This window comes from Lepisma saccharinum, chromosome 14 (assembly GCF_977018435.1).
Source record: "Lepisma saccharinum chromosome 14, izLepSacc3.1, whole genome shotgun sequence".
In the NCBI taxonomy this organism is placed as follows: Eukaryota; Metazoa; Arthropoda; class Insecta; order Zygentoma; family Lepismatidae; genus Lepisma; species Lepisma saccharinum.
The window spans coordinates 59,592,923-59,618,100 of record NC_139242.1 but is presented as its reverse complement, the minus strand read 5'-3'; the positions used below and the strand labels follow the sequence as shown (position 1 = coordinate 59,618,100).

Below are 25,178 nucleotides of genomic sequence, written 5' to 3'. Positions count from 1 at the left end.
TGCTTTGCTTTGCACTCAGGGTTAAAATTCCCGAAATAAAAATAAGTTGAGAATAGGGAATGCAATCCAAAGGATACCAATCCTAGGATCTTGGGACTAGGAACTCTAATTCTGAGATCCTGATCTTTGATGCTGACTTTTATTTTTCTTTTATTTTTGATTTTGATTTTAAAATTTTGGGTGCGTCAGCACTAAGGCTATTTTGCACCCGCCACACTATACGGGGTCCAGCCCCTTATCTTTACACATAACAACTCTAACGTTGCTTAATTAAAATCATAAAATATTAAAATGTTCTGACTTTCGTTAAAAGCTGAGGCTGCAAAGAACACTCAGCACACATAAGGACAAAAGAACAGGACAATACAAACAAAATTATACTGGCCATTTTGATGCTGACAAATCATCTATTCCCTCCTCTATGTTTCTTCCCATTTCATGTGCTTGCAAAATAGAGTTGTTGTGTTCCGAAAGTGACAATGTGTACCAAATGCATAAGCAACTATAAAACATAACGGATAGATGCATGCATTTGTATTCTTAAGCTGTCACAATGATGAGTGGATGAACTTCATGAATGGACACTCACACCCATGTTATGGTTTCACCTGGAACCTTTCTACAAGTGTACTTGCCCACCAAGGCAGTCAAAAAAATTGATATATAGTTTTAACATGCATAGTACTTAACATAGTTGTTAATAATATCGTATCGTACCCAAGGCATTGGGTAAAAGTGACAAGTATGCTGTTATCCTTAACCTAACAGGAAGTAGACAAAGGAATGCTTAATAAGAAATTATGCAAACGTTATGGGGGCAGGCAATGAGTGTTGATGGTGAAAGATGGGAGCCGATGAGTGTTAATGGTGAAAGATGGGAGTCGATGAGTGTTGATGGTGAAAGACGGGAGTCCATGAGTGTTGATGGTGAAAGATGGGAGTCGATGAGTGTTGATGGTAAAAGATGGGACTCGATGAGTGCTGATGGTGAAAGACGGGAGTCGATGAGTGTTGATGGTGAAAGACGGGAGTCGATGAGTGTTTATGGTGAAAGACTGGAGTCGATGAGAGCTGATGGTGAAAGACGGGAGTCGATGAGTGTTTATGGTGAAAGACACGAGTCGATGAGTGCTGATGGTGAAAGACGGGAGTCGATGAGTGCTGATGGTGAAAGACGGGAGTCGATGAGTGTTGATGGTGAAAGACGGGAGTCGATGAGTGTTGATGGTGAAAGACGGGAGTCGATGAGTGTTGATGGTGAAAGACGGGAGTCGGTGAGTGCTGATGGTGAAAGACGGAAGTCGATGAGTGTTGATGGTGAAAGACGGGAGTCGATGAGTGTTGATGGTGAAAGAAGGGAGTCGATGAGTGTTGATGTGAAAGACGCGAGTCGATGAGTGTTGATGGTGAAAGACGGGAGTCGATGAGTGTTGATGGTGAAAGACGGGAGTCGAGTGTGGATGGTGAAAGACGGGAGTCGAGGAGTGTGGATGGTGAAAGACGGAAGTCGAGGAGTGTGGATGGTGAAAGACTGGAGTCGATGAGTGTGGATGGTGAGGAGAACGTGGGAGCTGAGGAACAGTTTTTGGACAGTGAGGAAGGAGTGGAGTGAATTCTGACAGGGATGTCAGATGTGTGACAATTGCCATTATTGAAAGGACAATCTGTGGGATTAATCGTCATCCAAACGGGAGGCAAGTAAGATCCTTTTCCTAACAATGTCCATGTGGATTCGGTCGTGGAGAGTATAAAACCCCATTTATAGTTCATTTTAGTTATTTTTGCATATTATTTCTATATTTCAGAACATTTCTCAACATATACTCCATATTCGCGCAATAACTGCATGTCCCTGGGTGACAGAAAGAGTTGGGTGAATGTCTTGCGAATAATGGACAAATTTGAAATACACTCCCATTATTTCTTGCGATATTGAACACAGGTTTAGTCAATATAAACCCATCTTAAGAGACAGCAGAAGGAAATTCACGTTCGAACACTTCCAACAAACTTTTGTTCTTCATTGTTTTGGAAACAGAAAATGCAAGCACATTTTGTGTTGTTTTACAATTAATGTCAATGTAAGCATACTGTATTTTATGTAGCTCATATAGTGTCTTCTATTATTAAAAAGGTAAATTTTTACAGTTTTAAGTCCATATTTAACTCCATATTCTGTTGAAAATAACTAAATGTGTATTTACATAGTTAGCACATTTTTAGAGCATATAAATCCGTTTCCTGATCATGTGGTTAGCGAGGTTCAACCGGGAACTTTTGTAACGTTGGAAGCGGCCCCAGCACCCACCCAGCATCGAATAACGTGGGTACCTGGGGGAAAGTTATAACTCATGCCACTTCAATTTTTTTCTCTCTAAATGGTCATGGAAAAATAGGAAGGAACCAGTATAAAATTAATTCCACTCAGTTCTTAAACAATGGCTCCACATGCCATTGAAATTTAAATAACCTAAGTTCATAAATTGAAAATGCATTTCACTGTATTGTTTTAGTCTCAGCAGTGATGTTTGTAATTTAAATTGTTTAATTGGAACCTTTTTTCCCATTAAAAACCTTGCATTGTGCAAAAATATTCTCATACTAACAGTTTATTTCTTTACAAGCACTTTCCTTCAACAGTGAGGTTTGTGTGATATTTTAATGTTTCAAAGTTATTCAAGAGCTGCTATTTTTAATAAAATTAGCAAGACATGAATAAAAAACATTCTAATACAATGCTCCTTCATTTTCAGATTGCACCAACTCGGGACATTTCAACACCATTACAAGGTTGCCAACCGGCAGACTTCGCCGCTCTTTGGAGCATTCGTACCCAGAGGACAAGCCAGTTAACTATTTAGACAATGTGGTTACTAACATAAGCTCTAACAAAGCAGTAGTTGATAACAGAACTTTACTAAACAGTGGACTGCATTTAGAAGCTAAATTAGGGGAGAGGAAAACAATCCTGAAGCAAATAACTGATGCGAGTGAAGAGGAGCTCGACGAAGAGAGGATAGAGGGAATAGAGACTGTGCTAGAAAATTTCCAGAAAACTTTACGTCAGCTGCAACATAAGATACGAAAACTAGAGCATCATTGTGGGCCAGGTAAGAAGCAGAAACATGCCAGGTGCTTCGACAAGGATGGGAAACCACGGAAGAATCATGAATTGTGGAACGTGGATGACTGCACTACTTGTAAATGTGAGGTAAGTTTTTCTTACAGGTATTTGCACAGAAGCAGACTTTAGTTGTCATTTGCAAGGCAATTTTACTTGTGATAATATATGAGAGAACATTTGGTTCCCAGGTTTACCAAATCTGTACAGTCAGAATATTGCTGTTGCATGGAAACAATAAATTTCTAAAAGGCCTCCCCGATGGTGCAGTGGTTGCATCCTCACCTTGCAATCAAGGGGTCCTGGGTTCGATACCCGGTGGAGGCACATAGTGGTTCGGATCCCATTTTAAACTGCAGGTTCGGTCCCTATTAGCCTATCTGTACATAAAGTGAACTTAAAACAACAATTCACACAAACAAACAAAGAATTCCTAAAAATGTATTTCCTTTTTGGCAGTCATATCGTAAAAATCAAAAGGCAATACATGATGCAGTTTTTTTTGTTTTTTTTTCTTCAGGATGGGATATAAGTTGTAGGAATTTCAACATATTTTTTCTTCAACATATCAGTAGAGACATTTAAGTCCCTAGCAACACCAATTATTTATTTCTGATTGCACAATAGTACATGTACAACAGTGAAATCAAGAGCCAAGCAGTGATTATATTTTTCAAGTTTTATCAATTCTAACACAGATCCCTGAACTGAGGATCTGAGTTAGGCACTTGTTAAGACTAAGAGTGCAAAAAATAGATGAAAATACAGAAGATGCATTAAGCATTCATTCCTTTTCAATTTTAACCTTTAGTATTCACATGTGCTCATGCAGATATCTGTGGAAAGTGGGCTAGTGCTTATTTCTCTTGCACCTTTCTCAGAAGTGACAAACAAAAACAAGTTCTCATGACAAGAGAAAATATGACTGTCTCATACACACTGTGTAAAGCGTGCAACATGAAAGCAAACCACACAGATTCATGTAAATGTTCTAGAAAAAATGCTAAGCAGATGCAGTTCCTCAGAATTCAGAATATAATAGCAGTTTTTGAAAGAGGAAATTTTCGTAAACTGCTTCAGGCATGGCCAAATGTCCAGTGCAGCCTTAGAGGATATAATTCTCGCATTATTTCACCTTATTTTATTGATTTATTCCATGGCATGGATTTTTGAGGTGTACTTGTAAAAGAGTGCAGATGTTACAGAGACAAATTCTAGTGCTTTATCCCCCGTGCACTGCACCATGCTGTGATGACATAGTGTCCTCTGTGAAAGACAATAATCATATGCATGAAGCTGTGGTGTGTAAAGTATGGTGTAGAGGCATGTTTCAGCTTCAAATCCTGGTCAAGTCATAATTTTCCAAATCAACTGAAAACTGGAACTGGATGCAACTGTGTGATTATCAGTGGTCGGAAGTAGCGTGCTACTGTAGTTAGCTACAAAATTTGTATCTGTAGCAGTAGCAAGCACTACATTTTAAAAACTGTAGCTGTAGCGAAGCTACAAAATTCCTATAGTTGTAGCGAAAATTTTGCTACAGCTACATTTCTTCTCGGAATTTTGAGGTAAATTTTATATGCAGCAACAGGGTCAAAAAAAAAATCGACAATAACGCTTACTTGTGCAGGAGGTTTAAAAATATTACGTTAATTACAAGATAATGGCAATATGGATAATCTATATGATAAATGATATCGCAGATTATAGACATCCACGTAATTTATTTCATTGGTATATGAATAGTATTGATATCCAGAGAACCAAATGACAATATAATTCGGCCATATGCTATTTATCTTCAATACAAATGTGTTGATAAAAACATAAATAAACATATGTTTATTAAAAAATATGTCAAATTTGAGTAACACCCTAATTGTAATACTCTGATATCAAATTTGTATTACTTTGCCACTTATATATGCACACATCATTCTCAAACGCTGCAGTAAAAATAGGTTACTGCGGCAACACTGCTACCAAAATGATAGAATGATGGGTATAATGATAATAAATAACTGAATCTATTTTCTAGTAAATACAACTGCTAGGGGCTTATGTTGAATACCTATATTTTTTTTAAAGTAAAAAGTAGGGAAGTAGCGAGTAGGGAACAGGAGTAGCGTAGCGAGCTACTTTTTGGTACATGTAGCTGTAGTTGTAGCGAAGCTACATTTTTGGAAGAGTAGCTGTAGTTGTAGCGAAGCTACATTTTTGGAAGAGTAGCTGTAGTTGTAGCGAAGCTACTATTAAAATGTAGCGTTCTGATCACTGGTGATTGGTACAGAGATACTGTTAATATATTAATGTTGAATCACACACTGCTCTCAGCGAGCAGTCCAAGGTTCAATCCCCAGTGGAAGCTGTAAAATGGTGGTGTTGCCCCAACATATGACATCAATTGAGGAGGGCAGACTCCAGTCCCCAAATCCAGGAGACAGCGGCAAATGGACTGACCATGCTTCACTCAACAAAAAGCCACCTGGCAGGCCTTGGCCCTCGAAGGGCTATTACACCATGCAGTTTAGTTCTCATTAGGGCTGAGCCAATGGTAGTGGCACCGGAAAGTATTGGTTGGTAATTTAATAACCAATGCCAGCTGATACTTTTCAGGGGTCTGGGAGTTTTGCAGAATGAATATTTTAAATCGATGTCATAGTTACAAAAAAAAAAAAACATGTTGTGTAACAGCCTGTGCGGGACATACCTACCGACTGCCAGCCTCATCCAACCAGTTAAGGGGTGATGTGTGGTCAGCACCACGAATCCCAGTCGTTGTAGTTTTCCATGACTGGGTTACACTACTCATTCATAGCTCTCCAATTTCCTCATGACGGTGGGTGGTCACTCGTTCCATAACAGTTGTTATGCTTCCCCAAGGAGAGACAAACCTGTGCACGTCCATAGCCGGAGCTCAAAGCTTGCACTTTATACCGCATGCCCACATTGCGGGACAGTTCCATTGGAATGCTTAGATGTCAAAATGAATAAATATTCTCAACACTACTTCTCATATTATTTGAATACACGTACTTGACGTATTACATCTGCTATCATTTTCACCTGCATGTGCTGTGCTTTATTTTAGTTTTGAATGTTACTTCCTTGTCATTGTGAACGGATTGTGGAACTACATAACTAAAAGAAGAAGAACTTGTATAATCCTGGAACTCTGAAAGAGCTGGTGTTGTAACTGCAAGGATTTTCGTTGTCGAAATGCTGATATGTCACTTTCGTTTCAGAGCAAGCAGATAACATGCACAACAATCAAGTGCCCTGAAGTCACCTGCGAAACTCCAACAAAGCGGAAAGGCCACTGCTGTCCCGAGTGTTAATATCATGCTGTAAATAGCATAACGTGCTCACAAACAATACCTTGTTGGATGTGCCATGCATTTAAACAGTTGTTCGGTCTTCCGTTCTCCACGATTGGAGAATGAAGGCTCGAACGGTTTAGGTGACAACTGCCTGTCGCAACCAGGCAACTTTACTGAATGGTTGGAGCTGAATATTGCAGGAAATTGTAACTTCTTATTACTAGTCAAAACACGAAACAACTGCCAAGGAATGTCTCCTGCAATGATGAAAGCAAAGACAAAAGGCATCAGGGCCTCAACAAAGAGAAGAGGGAAAGAATCCAGATGGACTGAAATTTTGTGATTTCCATTGTACTAAATGGATTTGTGTTTTTATTTTCTGTGGATATTTTGCACTTTACTCTTATCGTGGTATTTCCTTTTTTTTTAAATGTGAAGACTTTTTAACTTTTTAATAGCTTCAATGCCACTCCCAATTGTATATTAGTGTGTCACTATTCTCGGCCCATCATCGTCTTTCAGTTGAAAATAGTCAAGATGCCATTTCTAGCAATGTTAACATTTCAAGTGGATGTAGAAAGACATTTTTTTTAAATCAAAGTAGTTCTTAATTTTCTCAGTATTTGTAATATTTGTAAATATATATTTACACATCTTTGAGGTCCACCAATACTGATGCTTGTTTAGATTATGTTCAGTAATTCTATTGTAAATAATAATTGGTAACTCATAGTTTAATAGCAATGTGACTTTTAAATAACTGTTAGCAGAATAATGATAATTTCTATTTGCTATCAAAATGCTAAATTTGCATGGAGGAATGTAACGAAGAATAATAGCGTCAGTTAAAATTATACTGTTCCATTTTTAAATAGTAGTGCTACTATGAATGTGACTACACAAACATTTACATTCTGAACAAGAGATAATATAATCAAAAGTTAACCTTTATTCTGAATCTGTTTTTGAGTTCCCCAACATGTTTATTTTGTATTTATTATTTTGCCCTCACTAAAGGGGAGACAGGGTGCTTGCAAACCGTACTCACAAGAATTGTGCACTCAAATCATGTTTACTGGAGGCGACTAACTAGAAGTCTTGTTAATAGATTTAAAATTGCAACAAAAGGGAGAAAGCAAGGGGAAGGGAATCTTGTCTCTGAAGCAAAAAAATGGGAGGGGGAAAAAAGCCTTGGACAAGAACCACATGAAGGACCAGAGCATAAAGACCACCTTCCCAATGTAAGGTAAATGCTGATTCTCTCTTTGCATAGGTAAAAGACAATTTTGATGTGTCATATGTATGCTAGTTTACCATACATAAATTTAGTCATGGCCTGGCTAAGTATCTAACTCTTGAGCTTGCATTGTGAGCTAAATTCACTCATCCACTAAAACTGGCACGTACTACTACTAATGTACATTATGGAGCCCAGCTAGTGTAAAATACTTTGGAATAACGCTGAGTAGCCAACCTATGTGATGGAGTGGTTAGCAGTGTATGCTAAGGTGCCCGGGGTCCCAGGTTTGAATCCGAGCCTGGGCGTGGGTGTTCTCTGCGAGTGTCCGTTCACCATATCATCCCTCATTGTTTAGATTAGCCAAAAGTGGCAGAAAGGGAATGCTAAATAACATAAATCAAAATTAAATAACACTGAGTATACATTAACATTAAAAAAAAAAAGCTATTTATTATTCCAACTTCAAACATATTTTATTTCCTGGATATATTTCAGATATAGAGATTCTTAGCAAATTGCCTCCAGTGTTAAATTCTCACTTCTGTTAATCCCTGTAGCATAATTCTAGATAGCTTGCACCTAATTAATACAATATTACCACTCCTGAAAGAACAAAGTCAAAATTTAAGAAAAGGAAACAATTTGGGAGACTGCAAAAGACAAATTTTAGTGACTTTTGAAAATCATTACTACCAGAATGTAAGCATGTCACTGCAACATGAAGCAAACAAAGAGAATACCAATAGAATGTATAATTTGAACTGTTTCAATAAGTAATTAGCACAAATCAAAAGTCACACATACAAAACAATAACGCTACATGTATTGGTGAACCTCTTATCAAACAATACTCAAATGAGCAAAATTATGTACATAACATTGCCATAGTTGTCATTTCAGAGCATTTAATAAGGTATAACAAAGAATGCATTTGTCTCTTATATTAGAAGTGCTACTTGTCTTGATATTTACAGTGTTTTGTTACCAGTATTTAATTTATTTAATAACCCCGCATCAACACTGCCACCTCAACCCTTTCCAGTCCAGATTTCATCAAAGAATGTGATTTCTTCATCTCCCCCCATTGTATGTGATGAATGCATGGTGTGTGCCTGTGTAGAAAGTTACATTAAGCAAAACAAACAATGCATAATAAAGGTATACTATGCTGGTTTCAATATGATATTCAAGGCTTGGAAATATTAATTTAATAGACTGTTAATATATCCATATGGCAGATGTAGCAATGGTCTGTATGTTATTCACTGAGTCTAATTTATTGGTGTTCCTTCATTTCATCTATAGTTTCCTTTGTTTCAACTGTCCTCTTCAAATTTCCCTTTTTCCTTGTTTTTCTACTGTAGTCGTTATAGCTAAAGGGAAGTCAAAATTTCTTTCTTTTAACTTGTAAGTTCCCAATGCATATAGTATCGTGCGTTACGCCCCCCCCCCCCCCCCCAACCCTGTATACGCCTTCATGGCGTAGTGCTATGCACAGGGGAGCACTTTTATTTTTTTTTATTAACTGTACCATGAAGGCACATTTAGGGGATAGAGCCCCACATATTCTCGATCTCTGCCATTTTGAAGATGATGTGATCAGCACCCCACTCCAGCCACCTTAACCCTCCAAGGTCACCCCCAGGCACTCATTGATTTGAGGCTGAGTGAGCCCTAGAGCCACTTTATGTGGGGATAAGGCTGGGTAAAAATCAGACCTTGGATTACCCACCCAGGGAATTGAACCTGGGTCTCCTGTGTGGCAGTCAGGACACCCTACTGACGAGACTACCGCAGCTCTCCTTTAACTTGTTTAATCCTTTTTTAAAAAAGTCAAAATGTTCTCCTTGGATACCCCCAAAGAAATCCAAGATCATTGGCATCAAACTTGGAGAAGATAAAGTACATTAAATCGATTCGCGACGATATCTGCAGAACTTTTTTGAGGGGGAATCAAAAGTTGATATAAAATAGACTTACGATTGTATTAGTCATAATATAATCAATATTAGTGGTTATTATAACTTAATAAGAAATAATTATCATCATATTCTTTTTCACTTTTTGTTCAATTTTTTACTCCATGGTCATTTGATGCACTTTAGTCACATTTACTTCTAGATTTTCACAATAACCATGACTTTTTGCCATTTATGAAAATTTCAAGCATACATTTTTTAATACCCTTAAGATAATTTCCAGGAATGTTTAGATCATTAACATCCAAGCCCTACTTATAAATGTAAAATCTGAAGTCAAGGGAGAGGCAATGACCCCTCCCTGCCTTGTCTGGAGCCTGCCCATGACCTGAACCAATTTCTTCCACAGAACAAAACTGAATTTTAATTTTCTATCATCTCAGGCCAGTAGCAAGGATCCTTCTTGTAGTCACTTGCTGTTTAGTAATCAGATGACTGAAGTTCAAGTCCCTACGTCAACTGATCAAAGTGAAGGCTGCTAAAGTTGCCTGAACACGTATGATTTTCACTGCCTAATATTTAGTAAATCTGTGATTTTGCAACAGCGTGTATTTAAAAGTGGGCATTCAAACTTCAGTTCCTTGTTTCATTACCTCAGTAGCTTATAACAAGAAAACATGGAAAAACTGCAAATATGGGAATAGAGCACAAAGTGAGGTTGCTTATTCTGTTGGTCATGATTTCAACCTTTTGATAACCGTTCTCTATTCAAGTGTAGTTTCAAACAGAGTATTTCATCCATTTACAAGCAATATAAGCTAAAATGTCACATCACTGACAGCCATGCTTTCGCAGTTAGGAACACTGCCTAAATTTATCCTGAAATAAATTGAACTTTCCATTTATTTTATTTTATAAGCAACAATATCATTTATTAGTTTTCTCAATAACCACCAAGCAGCGCAGGTAATACTGGAATCTGATGCAAAACGTTTAGATAGATTAAGCCTCCGATCAATTGAAATATAAAAATTAGACTGAATTTATTGGAACCAGCATGATAGAGCTTTTTCTTCTTATTTTTTTGTAAACTTTGTTCCGTTTACAACAGTCTTGTGCTTTGAGCTACAACACTGCCATGACATTAACTTTTATTTGCTTTGTGCTGATTTAATTTTTTGCTCCTGTAATCAATGAGGTATGTGGTGGTCCTGTGAATTCAATGCACATAATATTGTGTAGAGAAACTAGCCATTGTTGTACTTCTATGTCAAGCTTGGTTGTAAAGAATGATGTAAAATGTGTTAAATATATTTCATGTTTCATCAGAGATGTCTGTTTCATTTTCTCTTATTTTTCAACAGACCTAACTTTTGTATTTTCTTAAACCTTCTCCCTCAAAGTTCTTCACTCCGCTATTAATATGTGTTTTTCTAGTTTCTTTCAGTTTCAGAATGCTTGAATTGTGGAAAGCAGTTCTTTTAGCATTCGTTGAAATATGTAATTCTCCAGGATACGATTTCAGAAGAGGAACAGTATGAGACAACCAAAACAAACTAGATTTAGACAAGTGGGATGTTCTCTGCCAAACTTAAATTGATCGTTGCCATTTCATACACTGGAAACAAGTTTTGATTAAGTGATTTTCCATTATTTGTTGCAATATATGGCTCCTGTGTGATTGTAGTGCACACTCGGTAGTACAAACGTTTGTCTCAAAAAGTAAATACCGATGTTATGGATCCCATGTGACAGAAAGAGACTGCTCGATCTCCACAAAAATCATGTCACTTTGCTCGGTAATGCAAAATGTTTCTCGTGGAAAACATATCAATATTCCGGCTCTTTCCAGGTGCACATTTGGTATCTGCAAGAATTGCAAAATGTTACATTCGTGGATGCAAAACGTTCCAAAAGAAGATCAAAAATCATGGAAAATATTGATTTACATGTGGTTTCATGTACCTTTCATCATAGTTTTCTTTTCAATAAAATTTTGGAAAACGTGCATGTTGCACATGCATAAATGTGGCACATTTAATTTTTAAGCATAAAACACAACAATGTTGGATTTTCACTGTACTTTTTTAATTTTTTAAGCACAAAATATGTTGAAATTTGTGAATAACATGCGTTTTCAATGTGGTGACACTGTTCGCAGCGACAGCCTGCAGTTTTCATAGTTCAACGGATATCACTGTAGTGACAGCACATGTGATGTTGCCACTTTCAACACACATCGCTACTACTCCACTAAAAAAAAAAAATCTGTATAAAATCTGTTTCGCAATGTGAATTGACAATGATAATGGGTTTTCAAAATGGTAGCAAAGAGCTTCAAAACCAAAATAAATAATGTTAAATTGTATAGAGTTAAATTTAACACTACTTACGTGAGTGAGTATGAAGGTTTTTTGGAACAACATTTCAGGGTCTTACTAATCATAACAATACTAAGTTGTTTCACATAAGTTTTTTTTGTTGGTAGATATAAAAAATCTGAAAATGAAGAATTGTACAGCGTATTTTACAAGTCCTGCAGGATTTTAAAATGCTATAGCTTTAAAGTAATAGGTTTATTACAATGAAATATTGTTTTTTAACACAGAGGAAAATTTAAATAAAACACTGCTGAATGACGTGTGCAGGTGATCACAAGATTCCAAGATGGCATTGATGCAGAAAAAAGCTCGGTGCATGTTATGGTTTGCAGAGTTAAAATCTTGTGTTTTGGTGTGGAGAAGGTTCCAAACAACATTTGGAAAAAACTCCTCCTGCAGTGCAGGAGAGCAAGCAATGGAGTTCAATGAAATCTCTTAAAGGAAGATCCTTGGAACTGGGAGTGACGAGGTCTACATTCTACAGTATCTTACCCAAGAAAGTGAAAGCCAGGTCTTACAACTTGAGATTTGTGCATGATCTGATAGAAGAGGACTGTGACATGAGGAACGAATTTTGTGAATTAATGTTAACCTGAGTAAATGATGATGATGCCCTTCAATCTCTCATTCTTTTCTCTGATGAGGCCACGTTTCAGAAAAAGTGAATAGACACAATTGCGGAAATTAGGGGGTTGAGAATCCACATGAGTTTGACACACACAAGCGGGATAGCCCCAAGGTCAGTGTGGTGCACAGTTTCCATCTTCGAGGACACTGTGAACGGTGCCAGCTACCTGAACATGTTAGACATTCCTTGTCCCAGTGGTTAAGCATCATCAATGAGGTCCACTTCCAGCAAGATGGTGCCCACACTTTGACCTTGAGGTTCGTGATGGTCAATTTGGGGAGAGATTGATTGGCCACAGAGGACCCACACCTTGGCCCGCAAGGTCACCAGACCTTACGCCTTGCGATTACTGGCTGTGGTGACATGTCAAGACCCAGGTGTATGCACAGAAACAGACAGATCTTGATGAACTGAAGTTCAAGATACGTGATGTGATTCACATCATTCCAGATGAGCACTGTCGGAACGTAATTCTCAGATTCAAACAAAGAAATTCAAGTGTGTTTGGATGTGAATGGTGCCCAGCTGGAGATCTGGTAATAAACCACATCAAACATTAATTTTAAAGTTTCCTCTGTGTAACAAACAATATTTCGTTGTAATAAACCAATTACTTTAAAAGTTCTAGGTTTTTAGAATCCTGCAGGATTTTTAAAACATTTCTACCTGCGCTGTATTTAAATTTTTATCACGGTCAGACTACAAGTTCTTTATTTATAGAATTTCAAAGACTCACAACGATAAAAAAAATTAAAAAACATTCTCGACCAAAAAAAAAATTGTTAAAAGTAAAAAAAAAAAGGTAAAGTGTTCCCCTGTGCATAGCACCACGCCATGAAGGCGTATAGGGGGTGTGGGGGTAACGCCCCACACTTTCTTGATCCGGTCGTGAGTGGGGTGATGTGATCAGCATCACGCCCCTGACCGCCTTTACCCCCCAGGGTTTCCCCCAGGTACCCATGTTATTCGACGCTGGGTGGACGCCGGGGCCGCTTCCATCGTTAGAAAAGTTCCCGGATTTGAACCGGCCGGGGATCGAACCCGGGACCTTTAGCATGGTAGTCAGACGCGTTACCGATTGAGCCACCGCGGCCAATAAAAAAATTGTTACCATATCTTAACTCGGAATTGAATAAGCTAAATTTTGATGTAACTCGTTTTTATGTAGGTCTACTGGTTAATTTTTAATTGGAGTCCAAACTTGTGTGAACCATTATTTTTCAATCCAATAGTAATATCAAGTTGTCAACATTTTTTCAACGCTGCACTTGCTTAATGAACTGACATTGGTTGCTAACAATTGAAAAAATATCAAACTTGACAATAATTTATTTTTCTGTAGCTTCATGTGTTTAACAATTTTAAAAAATACAGCTTGATACTGAGAAAATTCATCCATGTACTTAGCTACATGTACGTAACGGACTTATTCATCATAGGTGTTTACAAACTATTCAAGTTATAAATACAGCATAATACATAAATTTGCTCAAACGTACCAAGGCACAAATGGTGCTCAAGGAGAATACTTATTTTCTTGTAACTCAAACACAGCGAGTGCAAGTTTGCTGATTTCATGTTTGGTAAACAAATTAGATAAAGCTGATGCAATCTTCATAAGTACAAGGTGTATCCGGAAAGAAAGGTTACAGCCCGTATAGGCCAAAAGGTGATGTTTTAGTGTGTTTGTTGGCAACACTGGCTTTGACCTTCCACTTCTCCTTCCGCTTTCGTCTCGCGGCAGTTCGTCATTGTTACCTCGAGTCTAGTTCGAGTAACACGTACTGACAATGGCTGCGCCAGTTCAGAATCCCGCCAAATTTGAAGTGCGCTCCGTCATAAGTTTTCTCCATGCAAAAGGCGAGTGCCCAGAAGATATCCACAAAGCAATTGTTCGAAATCATTCCGGAAGTGTCTAAGACAACGCTTCATGAAGCTGAAACTCGTACATTAGGGTACAGGAAATTAAGACACATCTTGCAGATCAACACTTCCAGGACAATGAAGAGATCAAGAACGAAGTTGAAACGTGGTTCCAGCAGCAGGCGGCAGAATTCTATGACTGTGGAATACAGAAGCTAGTACCTAGACTTAACAAGTGTTTTGACAATGCCGAAAATTGTGGAAAAATAACTCGTGTAACACTAAATAATCTGTAGTGGACGTGTTGTCAAATACATTTTTCTTTATGAATACTAGCCATTCTTTCGGGACATGCCTCGTATTATACATTATAGTTCTACAGCCTAAAAATAATTTACATCCATCTTATAAAAATAGTTTTTTTTTCTTCTTTAACACAACTGTAAAGCATTTTTCAGAAAACACAATCACATTGAAAATGCATCAGCTCTCTTTATACATGAAAGGCTTGGGAGTAAAATATGGTGGCATTTTTGTTATTATTGAGTTAAAAGGTAAAAAAAAGCCTTTACAATTTTCATGTGCAATTGCCATATCATGCAATTTGCATTGAACTCATTGAATGTGTCTGACATTGGTAAACACAACACAAAAACAGTTTATTTGAAGAATAGCTTCTAATAACCTTTCTGCTTAATGAACATAATGAATTCTTACCATGTTTTATCCCTAAGGCCTTCATTCATTCATATATATACAGGACAAAATAATATGAACACCTTGGTTTGCAAAGGCCTATATACGCCATCGTGGAAAAGGAAAAACACTCAGCAGAGATTTCAACCATCTAGTGGTGATGAAAACAAACATATCAGTCTATCAGAAGCTGGTGTGAGAGTTGCATGCGAGCAGTCAGCTATCCGTCAAATGCAGGTATGTCCGACCTTTCAGACTTCAAAAGAGGCATGATCATAGGAGCCCGCCTGGCTGGAGCATCTGTGACAAAAACAGCTACACTTGTTGGTGTAGCACGGAGCACAGTGTCAACTGTTCTGACAGCCTACAGACAACATGGAAAGACAACGTCTGCAAAGGAGAATAGTGGGCGAAAAACAAAGTTATCCAACAGGGATCGACGTATGTTGAAGCGAATAGTGACTCGAAAGCACAAGACAACACTGTCCCAGATAACCGCAGAAGTGAACAATCACCTCCAGGACCCTGTATCAACGAAAACCATTCAAAGGGAGCTGCATTCTGTGAACATTCATGGCAGAGTTGACATCCCCAAACCGTTGGTGACTCCACGTAATACAGTGACACAAAGAAGGTGGTGCCAAGAGCACAAGAATTGGACACAGCAGCAATGGGAACATGTGATATGGTCAAGCGAATCGTCTTTCACATTATTTCAGACCACAGGACGTGTTTGTGTGTGGAAAACTCCTGCTGAAGCATTTGATATTGACTGCTCCGTGCCTACCGTGAAACATGGTGGGGGTCTGTGATGGTTTGGGGGGCTATATCTTAGAATGGTGTTGGCCCACTTGTCGTCCTGCGTGGGAGAATCAACGCAGAGAAGTACTGCACCATCCTGGGTGACCACCTCCATCCCATGGTTCAGACTTCGTTTCCCGATGCATGCTCCATCTTCCAAGATGATAACGCCCCTATTCACACTGCTAGGTGCGTTGATGCATGGTTTGATGAGCACAGTGATGAGGTAGAACATCTCATCTGGTGTCCACAGTCCCCCGATCTTAACATCATTGAGCCTTTGTGGGGTATTTTGGAGGCCAAAGTGCGTAATCGGTTTCCACTTCCAATGACACTTTCGGAACTTGAGACTGTTTTGTGCGAGGAGTGGCTACGTATTCCAGTTCACACTGTACAGGACCTTTATTTGTCTATCCCACGTAGGATACAAGCTGTCATTCAGGCAAGGGGGGGCCCAACCCCCTACAAATACAAGTTTTCTGCAATTGCATTGGTGTTCATATTATTTTGTCCGTCCATTACCTGTATGTGTGTGTGTGTGTGTATATATAATATATATATATATATATATATATATATATAATATAAAACAAATAATTAAAGAACTGTATTGAGTATTTCCCAGGAAAATATCATCTTCTGGTTCATTTGAGTCTCTTCAACAGTTAGAAACAATGTTACTCTACTAATAAATGCAATCTTCAAGAGTGATTTCTAGTCCTGGAGATGGAATACACTTTTGTGAAACAGCTAAATAATACTAAAAATAATTACTATTCTGTTTGGTTACAAGCAGAGTGAGTTTAAAAACGAATGATATAAATAGGTGTGTGTGTGTAAACCTTTGAAATGCATCTCTATACCAAATCTCCAAATGAGTAAAATGAAATTTAAAGTGCGTAAGGGTCTTGTACAGGTAACTCATCTTGCAAATGTCTGCTTTATTAAATGTAAATTTCTTCATGTATTATGTTCTTTTTGTGACGATTAGCCTTGCTGGGTATGAAGTGGACATTGATTCATTGATTGTTTATTTTACTTTGCTTTTCTGCCACTTTTGGCTAATCGCGAAGATGAGGATGAGTAATGATTGGATGAAATTGATGAAAGGGCAGTCACAAGGTACACCCATACAGTGTACTTTAAAAAAAAATAAAAAAAACTCAATCAGTCTCTCATTGAACTAGATATCATTTTACATTTCTTGCGAATAAGTTAGAATATGTACAATATTATAATAAGGAGTATAAGGTACGAAAATTTTGAGATTTGATCAAGTTTTGCTTTACTTGAAATATTACTGACACTGGTATTTTGTGTAATCAATGCTAGAAGAGACTGAACTGAATCCTTCACCACTCTTGAAAAAACAGTCAAGGGAAGACTGCTTGCCTTTGCTACCCTCTCCTGTCCTGGACAGTGGCAAGGGGCTGGGCAACTCGGAACTAGGCTTCCTTTGTGTGTGTACTTCACCCCAAGATTTATGGTTGTAGTTTTCCGTCCAATTGGGGAAATGGAGGACGTTTAAAGGAGTCTACAAGAATAGTCATTATGGTAAGTGGGAATTAGTGTACAATCCTCAACAGGGGAAAATGTCTACCATGTACATTATGATGCAAAATGACCACTTGTAGCACACAGAGTATTGATGAAATATAAGGCAAACATAAAGAAAACACACTTTCTACATGTGTGATAGAAATCTTGGTGGTGTCACATCAGCTGCTGTAATTCCAGCTCCATAACATACATTTAAATTAATCACAGCTTTTAACTTTTAATTCAATCAGGATCCCTGACAGTCTTGTTTGCTGTATTTATCTGAAAGCCCCCCCCCCCAAAAAAAAGACATGCCAGTTTCTCACCAAGCCTTGTATTTAGTTTTATATGTCAAATAGTAGGAGAAGAGTAACATCATCTTTCTTTTTAATTCCTGTTTTAATGCATCTTTCATGTTTTCAGATTTCAATAATTATCAATTTGCAATATGAAAAAGAAAATTTGAATGCTTTCTGAATAGTGGGTTCTGTATATTTTATGTTGTCATTACGTCGGTCATTAGCTTGTCTTCCCAGTAACCTGGAAATCTTGGAACAGCAACAGTTATCATGAACATTCTGCTAGTTTGCTGGTACAAGGGGCGTTCTATAATGATTTACACTTTATTTTTTATTTTTTTTCAAGTCCCATGGTCCACCATTCGAGAAGAGAGGATTGGAACATGAAGCTACGAGTCTAGTCTACAGATTGCAGGCAGCAGTGCCCAAAAAGGTTTCCTGGTGTTCACACAGCAGGATTGCTGCCTGCAATCAGTAGACTAGACTCATAGCTTCATATGCCAGTCCTCACTTCTCGAATGGTGGACCATGGGACCTGAAAAAAAAAAAAAAAAAACAGTGTAAATCATTATAGTACGCCCCTCGTATTTGGTTATTTGATGATGCTTATCTCTCTCTCTTTCTCCAGCCTAACAGGGATGGATGATGATTACATTAAATGAATGGGAAAACAAATGCAATGACATGGGACTGGACCTAGAAGCTTTGAAGGCAAAGGTGGAGAAAAAATATACAAAGGAGTTGGAAAGTTGATAAGGACTTTTTCTCAAACAGTAGACACTTTCTACTTTCCTGCTAAAAAAAGGGAAAAGTGGGACAAACGTGGGCTTTTTTGTGCTCATAGGATGTCACCATCAATTTCAAACATGGACTAGTGGTACCTGACCCTGGAGTAAAACATATTTTGATGGGGTTTTGAAGTTGTCTAGTTCAGCCTTATAAATGTTAACACACTTCTTTCCAGAAAATTAATCCTTCAAAATTACATCTAAATAAAGCAGACATCTGTTTCCTTGAGTCACCATGCCGAAGAAAAAAGTTACATAACCAGTATATCAACAAGTATTGAACTGTAACTAATAAATTCATACTTGGGCTTAAGTTTGCCACTAGATATTTTATCACATCATTCCTGACCCTGTACCACTTTCTTTCATCATTTCTTGGAACTCCTAACCTAGGAACATCATATAATGCACTACCTTGACTAACAGCATCTGCACTTCCACCTTTCTCCCTCAACTGGGCCATTCTATGGAGGTGGTGGTAATCACCATTTTCTTCCCTTTCAGATCTTTATTCTTTTTGCACTATGGAAAGTTCAGTATGAGCCTGGACTTGTAATACTTATTCACCTGCTATTCATCAACATGTTAACATTAGCCTATAAACTTAGTGTGCTTCCCCTGTACAATGAGTTCTCCTGTTTCCTTGTTCTTGATGTCCACAGAAAGGAAGGCTAACCTGTTCCCAGCTTTCAAAGTTCTCGCATCGATCACTATTTCATCCCCTGGACGGGCAGCTTTCAAAAACCTGCAGAGGAACCGTGGTAACCTTACAATTTGGCACACATAGGAGAGGTACTACATAGAAATTTCAGTGAAAAATACAGGCTCAACCAGAACTCCAACACACCGTACCATTCCTCTACCAACTGAGGTAGTGAGCCAGCTCTGGTTTCCCAAATTTTCAACGACATTTTATCCGTGTGGAATTGTCTGTCAAAGCTACTGCAAGGGGATTAGATGATAGACCAGCTGATGCTGAATCTCGCCCAGCAATAAATTCAATTCAATTCAAGGGGATCTGTTCAAGACAATTCCACGCTAGACTTACATGACTTTGCCCAAGTGTGGAGAAAATAATTGAAAAAAAGACATGGGGGTGGGGGCAATGTTTTGAATCTTTATGAAATTCAAAATTGTATGATAATAAATGTTCATGAAAAATACAAGTTTAAGGGATCTAAATTCTAAAACGGTAGGTATTCAGTAATTGAAAGTTATGATTTCTTTGTATGTCTAAATATACCATGCCCCAAATTTCTTACAAATCTCAGGTAGTTATGGCTGAATGATTTGGATTGGAATAACCCTGAGTAAAGAGGGCAGGGGATCGTGAATGTGCAATCCTTCCATGAAAGTAAGCCAAAATTCATTTACCCTAATTTGTAATTATATTTATTTTCTTTTTTTATCCAAAGCCACTCAAATTAATGAGATTGTTGGTTATCTTTGTGTTCCTCACCAACTGGTACATTATTTATTTTTCATCGGCATATCCTTAATATATTGAGAGACCAAAACTCCACAAAATAAATACAAAAATATTTTGTTTTCATTTAATTATCAAATATATAAGTTCATCTTTTCCTAAAGACTGGTTCACATTTAGCCAGTAACTGGGGCAATTTGCTGGGCATGTCCCTCTACTCACTTCTTTGTTGGCATGTAATTGTTTACACATATTTCATTCAGTGGTATAGTAGAATGAGTTGTTGTGTGGTCATTAATGACGATATCATGTACAAAGTGGAGATCTTGTCTGGTTGTACTTGTATTCTACATGAATGAAAATAATGAACTTTTACCTTCTACAATGTATGCAAGCCTCTAAAATAACGGGTGTCCCACTAGTTTTCAAACCCGAAAAAAAACGTTAGAATTTCCGAACAAACATACATAGGAAAATGAAATTCACAATACACATACCTTGTTTCATGCTGAACACGAGGCAGAGTTGAAAATAAACGCACGCATCAAAACAAAGATGGTAGGTGGCACCAGGGGGAAATGTTGGATATCGGGATCGTATCAGACCGTTCAATGTGAATTTGGACACCGTAAAGGACCATTGAAGGTGGCAGTTTGGTGTGCAATTTCCCGACAGCGTATCATTGGACTAATCTTCTTTGAAGATACATTAAAAACACACAAGTTTACTTACACATCTTCAGTGCATTTGTCAATCAGCTGGACGATGAAGAACTGCGTCGCGGTTATTTCCAAGACAGGAAATTATAACGTTTTTTTCAGGTTCGAAAGCTAGTGGAACACCCTGTAGTTACACATATGAATTGTATTTTTTAAGCTTTATTTCAACTCTGACACACACTGTTTTATTTATTTTGGTAATGTGTTTTCCAGTCAAGCTCATGTCCTTTACAGATCCACAAACTTTACGATTCAGATTTATAGACTCAACTAGGGTTGCCAGATTTTTAAAATAAAAAAAAACTGGACATGCAGATTATATAGGCATGGATATAGTTAAATTATTTTTTTTTTACATTTTTAAAAATTACAAAATCAATTGTTTAAAGCATTGTTAATCCCTAATTTTTAACATTATAACAAAATATATTAATATTTGAGTGAACTCTTGGCATCCTTTAAGAGGACATTTTTTCCCAGTGCATTACTATAAAATGCAGAACATGACTTATTCTCGTTCACTTATTATTTCTTTAGCTAAATACGGGACAAATGGGTGTCCCGAGAGCATTTTCCGGGATATCGGGACATTTCTTTAAAAAGGGGGACAATCCCGCATATATGGGACGTCTGGCAACTCTAGATTTAACCAACATCTACACTTGCCATTTAGATTACTCTACAGATGTGAGAAGTTATTTCCATTGGTCATGTGAGGGAGGCACGCTTTGGACAGCCACTTGATTACTCCAACTACTGTAGCAGTACTTGCTGGAGTCATGTACGGAAACAGAGTAGACTACTCTAACTTGCTTTTACTCAGACCAATGTATACCACCTTAATAATAAGTACAGATTGATTATTCTGCAACTTCTTATATAGGTTAAATATTCTCAAGTTGAAAAATAAATTAAGTAATAAAGGATCCAAGAATTTTTCACATAATGATGTAAAGGGTCACCTTTGAATAAAAAAAACATTTTGAGTGCAAAGGGCAAGTTCTGGCTCCAAATAAAACAAAACTCAAAACCATTATCTATTAAGTCCACTTTTATGCACCAATAGGCTAATTGGGACTGGCCCTACAGTTCAAGGTGGAATCCGAACTACTATGTACCTCAACTGGGATCTCTTGATTACAAGGAAATGGCATTATGGATGATAATGGTATGAGATAATGTACAATTTGGGTATTTTTACACATGTGCATGTTTACATTAGGTTTACACATGTTGAGGTCCACATGTACTACTTTCACATAAGTGGTCCTACTACAAACCAGACTACCATGCCTCTTGCAAGTATAACATATAGCCATGTAAAACTTACGTGACAGAAAGGTCAACGGACACACCAGGAGCCTGTTTCTCTGTGGTCATCAGAGCCATTGTGGACACGACATCAACCAAGGTTGCACTGAAACCACCGTGAAGGGTTGAGCCCCTATTTTCATGTTCTCTCTCAACACACATTTCGGCTACACAGTTCCCCCCTCCAGCAGATACTATTTTCACCTAAGAGAAATTAGAATTTTTTGCATCCAATGTAATATCCCAATTACTACGAATCTCAAATGGATTGCATTTTCAATATCACTACTCAACAGTACTAAGAGAAATGATAATTTCATGAGGGGAAAATACAAAACACAACACTGTAGCTATTACAATAATTTAAATAAGTAATTAGAAAAGTTACTGGTGCAGGATCAATTGCTGCACAAAGAAAAAACTGGCCATTCATTCTTTACACCATACTTTTATATGCTTACGTACTTTTAGTAGTACCATGAGTAAATTAAATTACAACTCAAAATTATTCTCCTGGATCAAGATTTGTTTGTAATCGTAAAGATTTTTTTTTTACTACAATATGAAAGGCTACCAAACATCTTTGAATTACTTAGAAGCCTTTATTCCAGGAGAAATGTCATCCTTTTATTTAAAAAAACACAAGTATAAAAATCTGACTTGAAAAACAATAAATAATACGAAATAAAATAGTGGAGTTGGATATGATATATTTGAGTGTACTAAATGTCAACTACTGCACCATTGGTATGAATTGAAAGTATGTATTTATGTTAACATAAATTGCAAACCACCATTTTATCTAAGTTTCAAGATTAGTAACCAGTACCTTTGGGCAATCATTAGGGTATGAAATTCTTCAAACTTTTTCACATAGATATTAATTTTCACTCGCACCTCACTGGATATTCAATCTCCCAGTCAGCTTATACTATCGTTACCCTTTTTTATACAAGTGAGAATTTTATGTGAATACAATACCTCTCACAATCACAAAGAACAATTTTAAATAATGTTGGTGGCTTCATATTATTGAACAAGCGGCAACTGCAAAACTTAACGTGAATACGCCATTATTATTAACCAATTAAGCACAATTGAGTGTCATAAAATTTAGAACAAGAGCACCTGTGTGGTACTGAACTACAATTGAAGCAAATTTTGGGAAATCATTAATATTATTAGTATTACCTTGGTAAATTAAATATTCATCATCCTCGGAAAAAAATACAAACATAAAACATTAAGGAAGGATAACTTGGCAATGCAATTACGTAGTGATGCAATGTGAGATTGCAAAACAGAATTATGATGTAAACAATGGAAATTGAATTAATATTAAAGTACCTTTTCAAGCACTCTATCAAAACTACCGCCTTCAATATTATATTTCCATATACTTCTTATCAACTTCAAAGCGTAATTTCCACCATTTGCCATGGTGCCGGCAATACAATCAGCATTGCCAACCTTCTGATGAAAAAAAGTGCTGTAAAAAGTTCTCTTGAATTACGCTAGATGCAACTAAATTGTGTTTGGATTTGGATCAATTATGATTATTATATAATTATTATTATTTTCGGATAACTGTAGTTTTGAGTTCAATTTATGCATCTATTTTGGAGTTGTGAACTTGTGTTATTGATTATTTCCCTCATTAAATTAATGAAATAAATGGTACTTGAAAAAGTTTTGAGAAAATTCGACGGCTAGGAACTGCGCATAGACATACTACGAACTGCGGCCCGCTTGTTCATGCGCTTGTTTCATATGTGACTGCAAGTTTCCAACTCATTGACGTCCGGAAGGGGAGTCACGCCCCCTCTCCCTCCCAGAAAATTAATCTCAACCTAAAATTTTGTATTTCACACATATCATTTCACTCCAGTCCCAGTAATTTACGATAATTATTAGAATGGCATTACAGGAAGATGATAACTTCAAGCTGAATGGGTGTTTTTTTTTTAGGGAGAAACAGTATTATGGGGGAAAATGTACCGCCTTTGCCCCTTGGAAAAAATATCCTGCTTGCCTCTCCCTGAAAAAAATCCTGTGGACGTTCATATCAACCACAAAATGCTCATCGCGAGGTAAACTAGGCAACATAGAAAGGATGGGAAAAGAGGATTAGATTGTGATTGTAAAAGCTTGCATACTTCCTTTTGTTTGACAAAGTAAGTCCGCTGAAGAAGTACAAATAAGAGCTGTGCTTTTTAAAAATATATTTACTCAATCGAATTCAATTTATTTGTGCCGGACCCTGTGGCCGAGTGGTGTAGACCTCTGTGGCGGAGTGGTTAGCAGATCGCGCTACAATGCCAGGGGTTCCGGGTTCGAGTCCCGGATAAGGCATGGGTATTTGTGTTTGTCCAGATGATAAGAAACTGAGAAACTGCAACAATTGAAAAGTGTAAAAGTGTGAATGTTGGGGGATACATCCGTGTAGGGGGTATTATGCTATCGTCGTCCGCACAGCTGAATCCTTGAGTTTGTCCAAGCCCCCTCTGATTGTTTTCATAAGCGTATTAAGAATTATAAAAGCCTCTTAACACAAGAATGATTCCAACCATACAGTTTTGGACCTTGATACTCCATTGACTTACATTATAATAAAGCATTCTTGGACGGTCAGAAACCTATGTCAAACCATAAAACCAGTCCATATTAGCCTATGTACACAGTGATTTAAACCATTTGCAAGATTTCACACTTGCTATTTATATTATTTTTCTTTATCAGAAGAGCATACGCTACACCAATGATTTATTTATTCATTCATATACAAATTTCCTCAGGGGACCCTTTAAATTCTTAACAAAGGCCAAAATTCTAGTCATTTTAACTCTTAAAGTAGCCCTAACATCCCTAAATTCGAACTTAACACCGCCACTAAATGGAAAATTCTGGATATACCTCCGTGCTACACTAACAGTATTGTAAGGAAGATTAAGTATTGTATTTATAAATAGGCACAAGAAAGTTCCAATTGATTAACATAGTACAACAGTTGTAATATTACAGTGTGAAAGAGGACCGCCTTGTGTCCGTGATGTATTAGGCGCCCTGTATGTATAAGTGAATGTATATATATATATCAAGAAAGTGTGGGGCGTTACCCCCACACCCC

General features: G+C 37.4%; 2 protein-coding genes across 5 annotated transcripts in view; one reads left to right on the top strand and one right to left on the bottom strand.

The window, feature by feature from the left end:
* Pxn (Peroxidasin) overlaps positions 1–10,930 on the top strand; it is a 490,196-nt gene extending 479,266 nt beyond the window's left edge. For all 4 annotated transcript variants that reach the window (XM_083135735.1, XM_083135733.1, XM_083135736.1 and 1 more), the window contains 2 exons: positions 2,754–3,211; positions 6,367–10,930. In XM_083135735.1, coding sequence (XP_082991861.1) covers positions 2,754–3,211; positions 6,367–6,459 — 551 coding nt within the window. In that variant the 3' untranslated portion in view covers positions 6,460–10,930. The remainder of the gene's footprint in view (positions 1–2,753; positions 3,212–6,366) is intronic.
* A 5,627-nt stretch (positions 10,931–16,557) lies between these two features.
* LOC145998934 (acyl-coenzyme A thioesterase 13-like) lies at positions 16,558–23,492 on the bottom strand. The gene is made up of 3 exons (XM_083135731.1): positions 23,399–23,492; positions 22,071–22,255; positions 16,558–19,340 (listed from the first exon to the last, which is right to left on the bottom strand). The coding sequence occupies exons 1-3, from the start codon at positions 23,489–23,491 to the stop codon at positions 19,187–19,189; spliced, it is 432 nt and encodes a 143-aa protein (XP_082991857.1). The 5' UTR covers position 23,492; the 3' UTR covers positions 16,558–19,186.
* Between the last annotated feature and the right edge of the window lie 1,686 nt (positions 23,493–25,178).

What these genes read in the sequence shown, in the direction of transcription:
- LOC145998934 (XM_083135731.1), bottom strand. Translation starts at nt 23,491, where the DNA reads ATGGCAAATGGTGGAAATTACGCTTTGAAGTTGATAAGAAGTATATGG. An exon ending in TTGATAGAGTGCTTGAAAAG is followed by an intron (nt 22,256 to 23,398) that starts GTACTTTAATAT and finishes AATTTCTCTTAG; the next exon opens with GTGAAAATAGTATCTGCTGG. An exon ending in TCCGTTGACCTTTCTGTCAC is followed by an intron (nt 19,341 to 22,070) that starts GTAAGTTTTACA and finishes GTTCCTCTGCAG; the next exon opens with GTTTTTGAAAGCTGCCCGTC.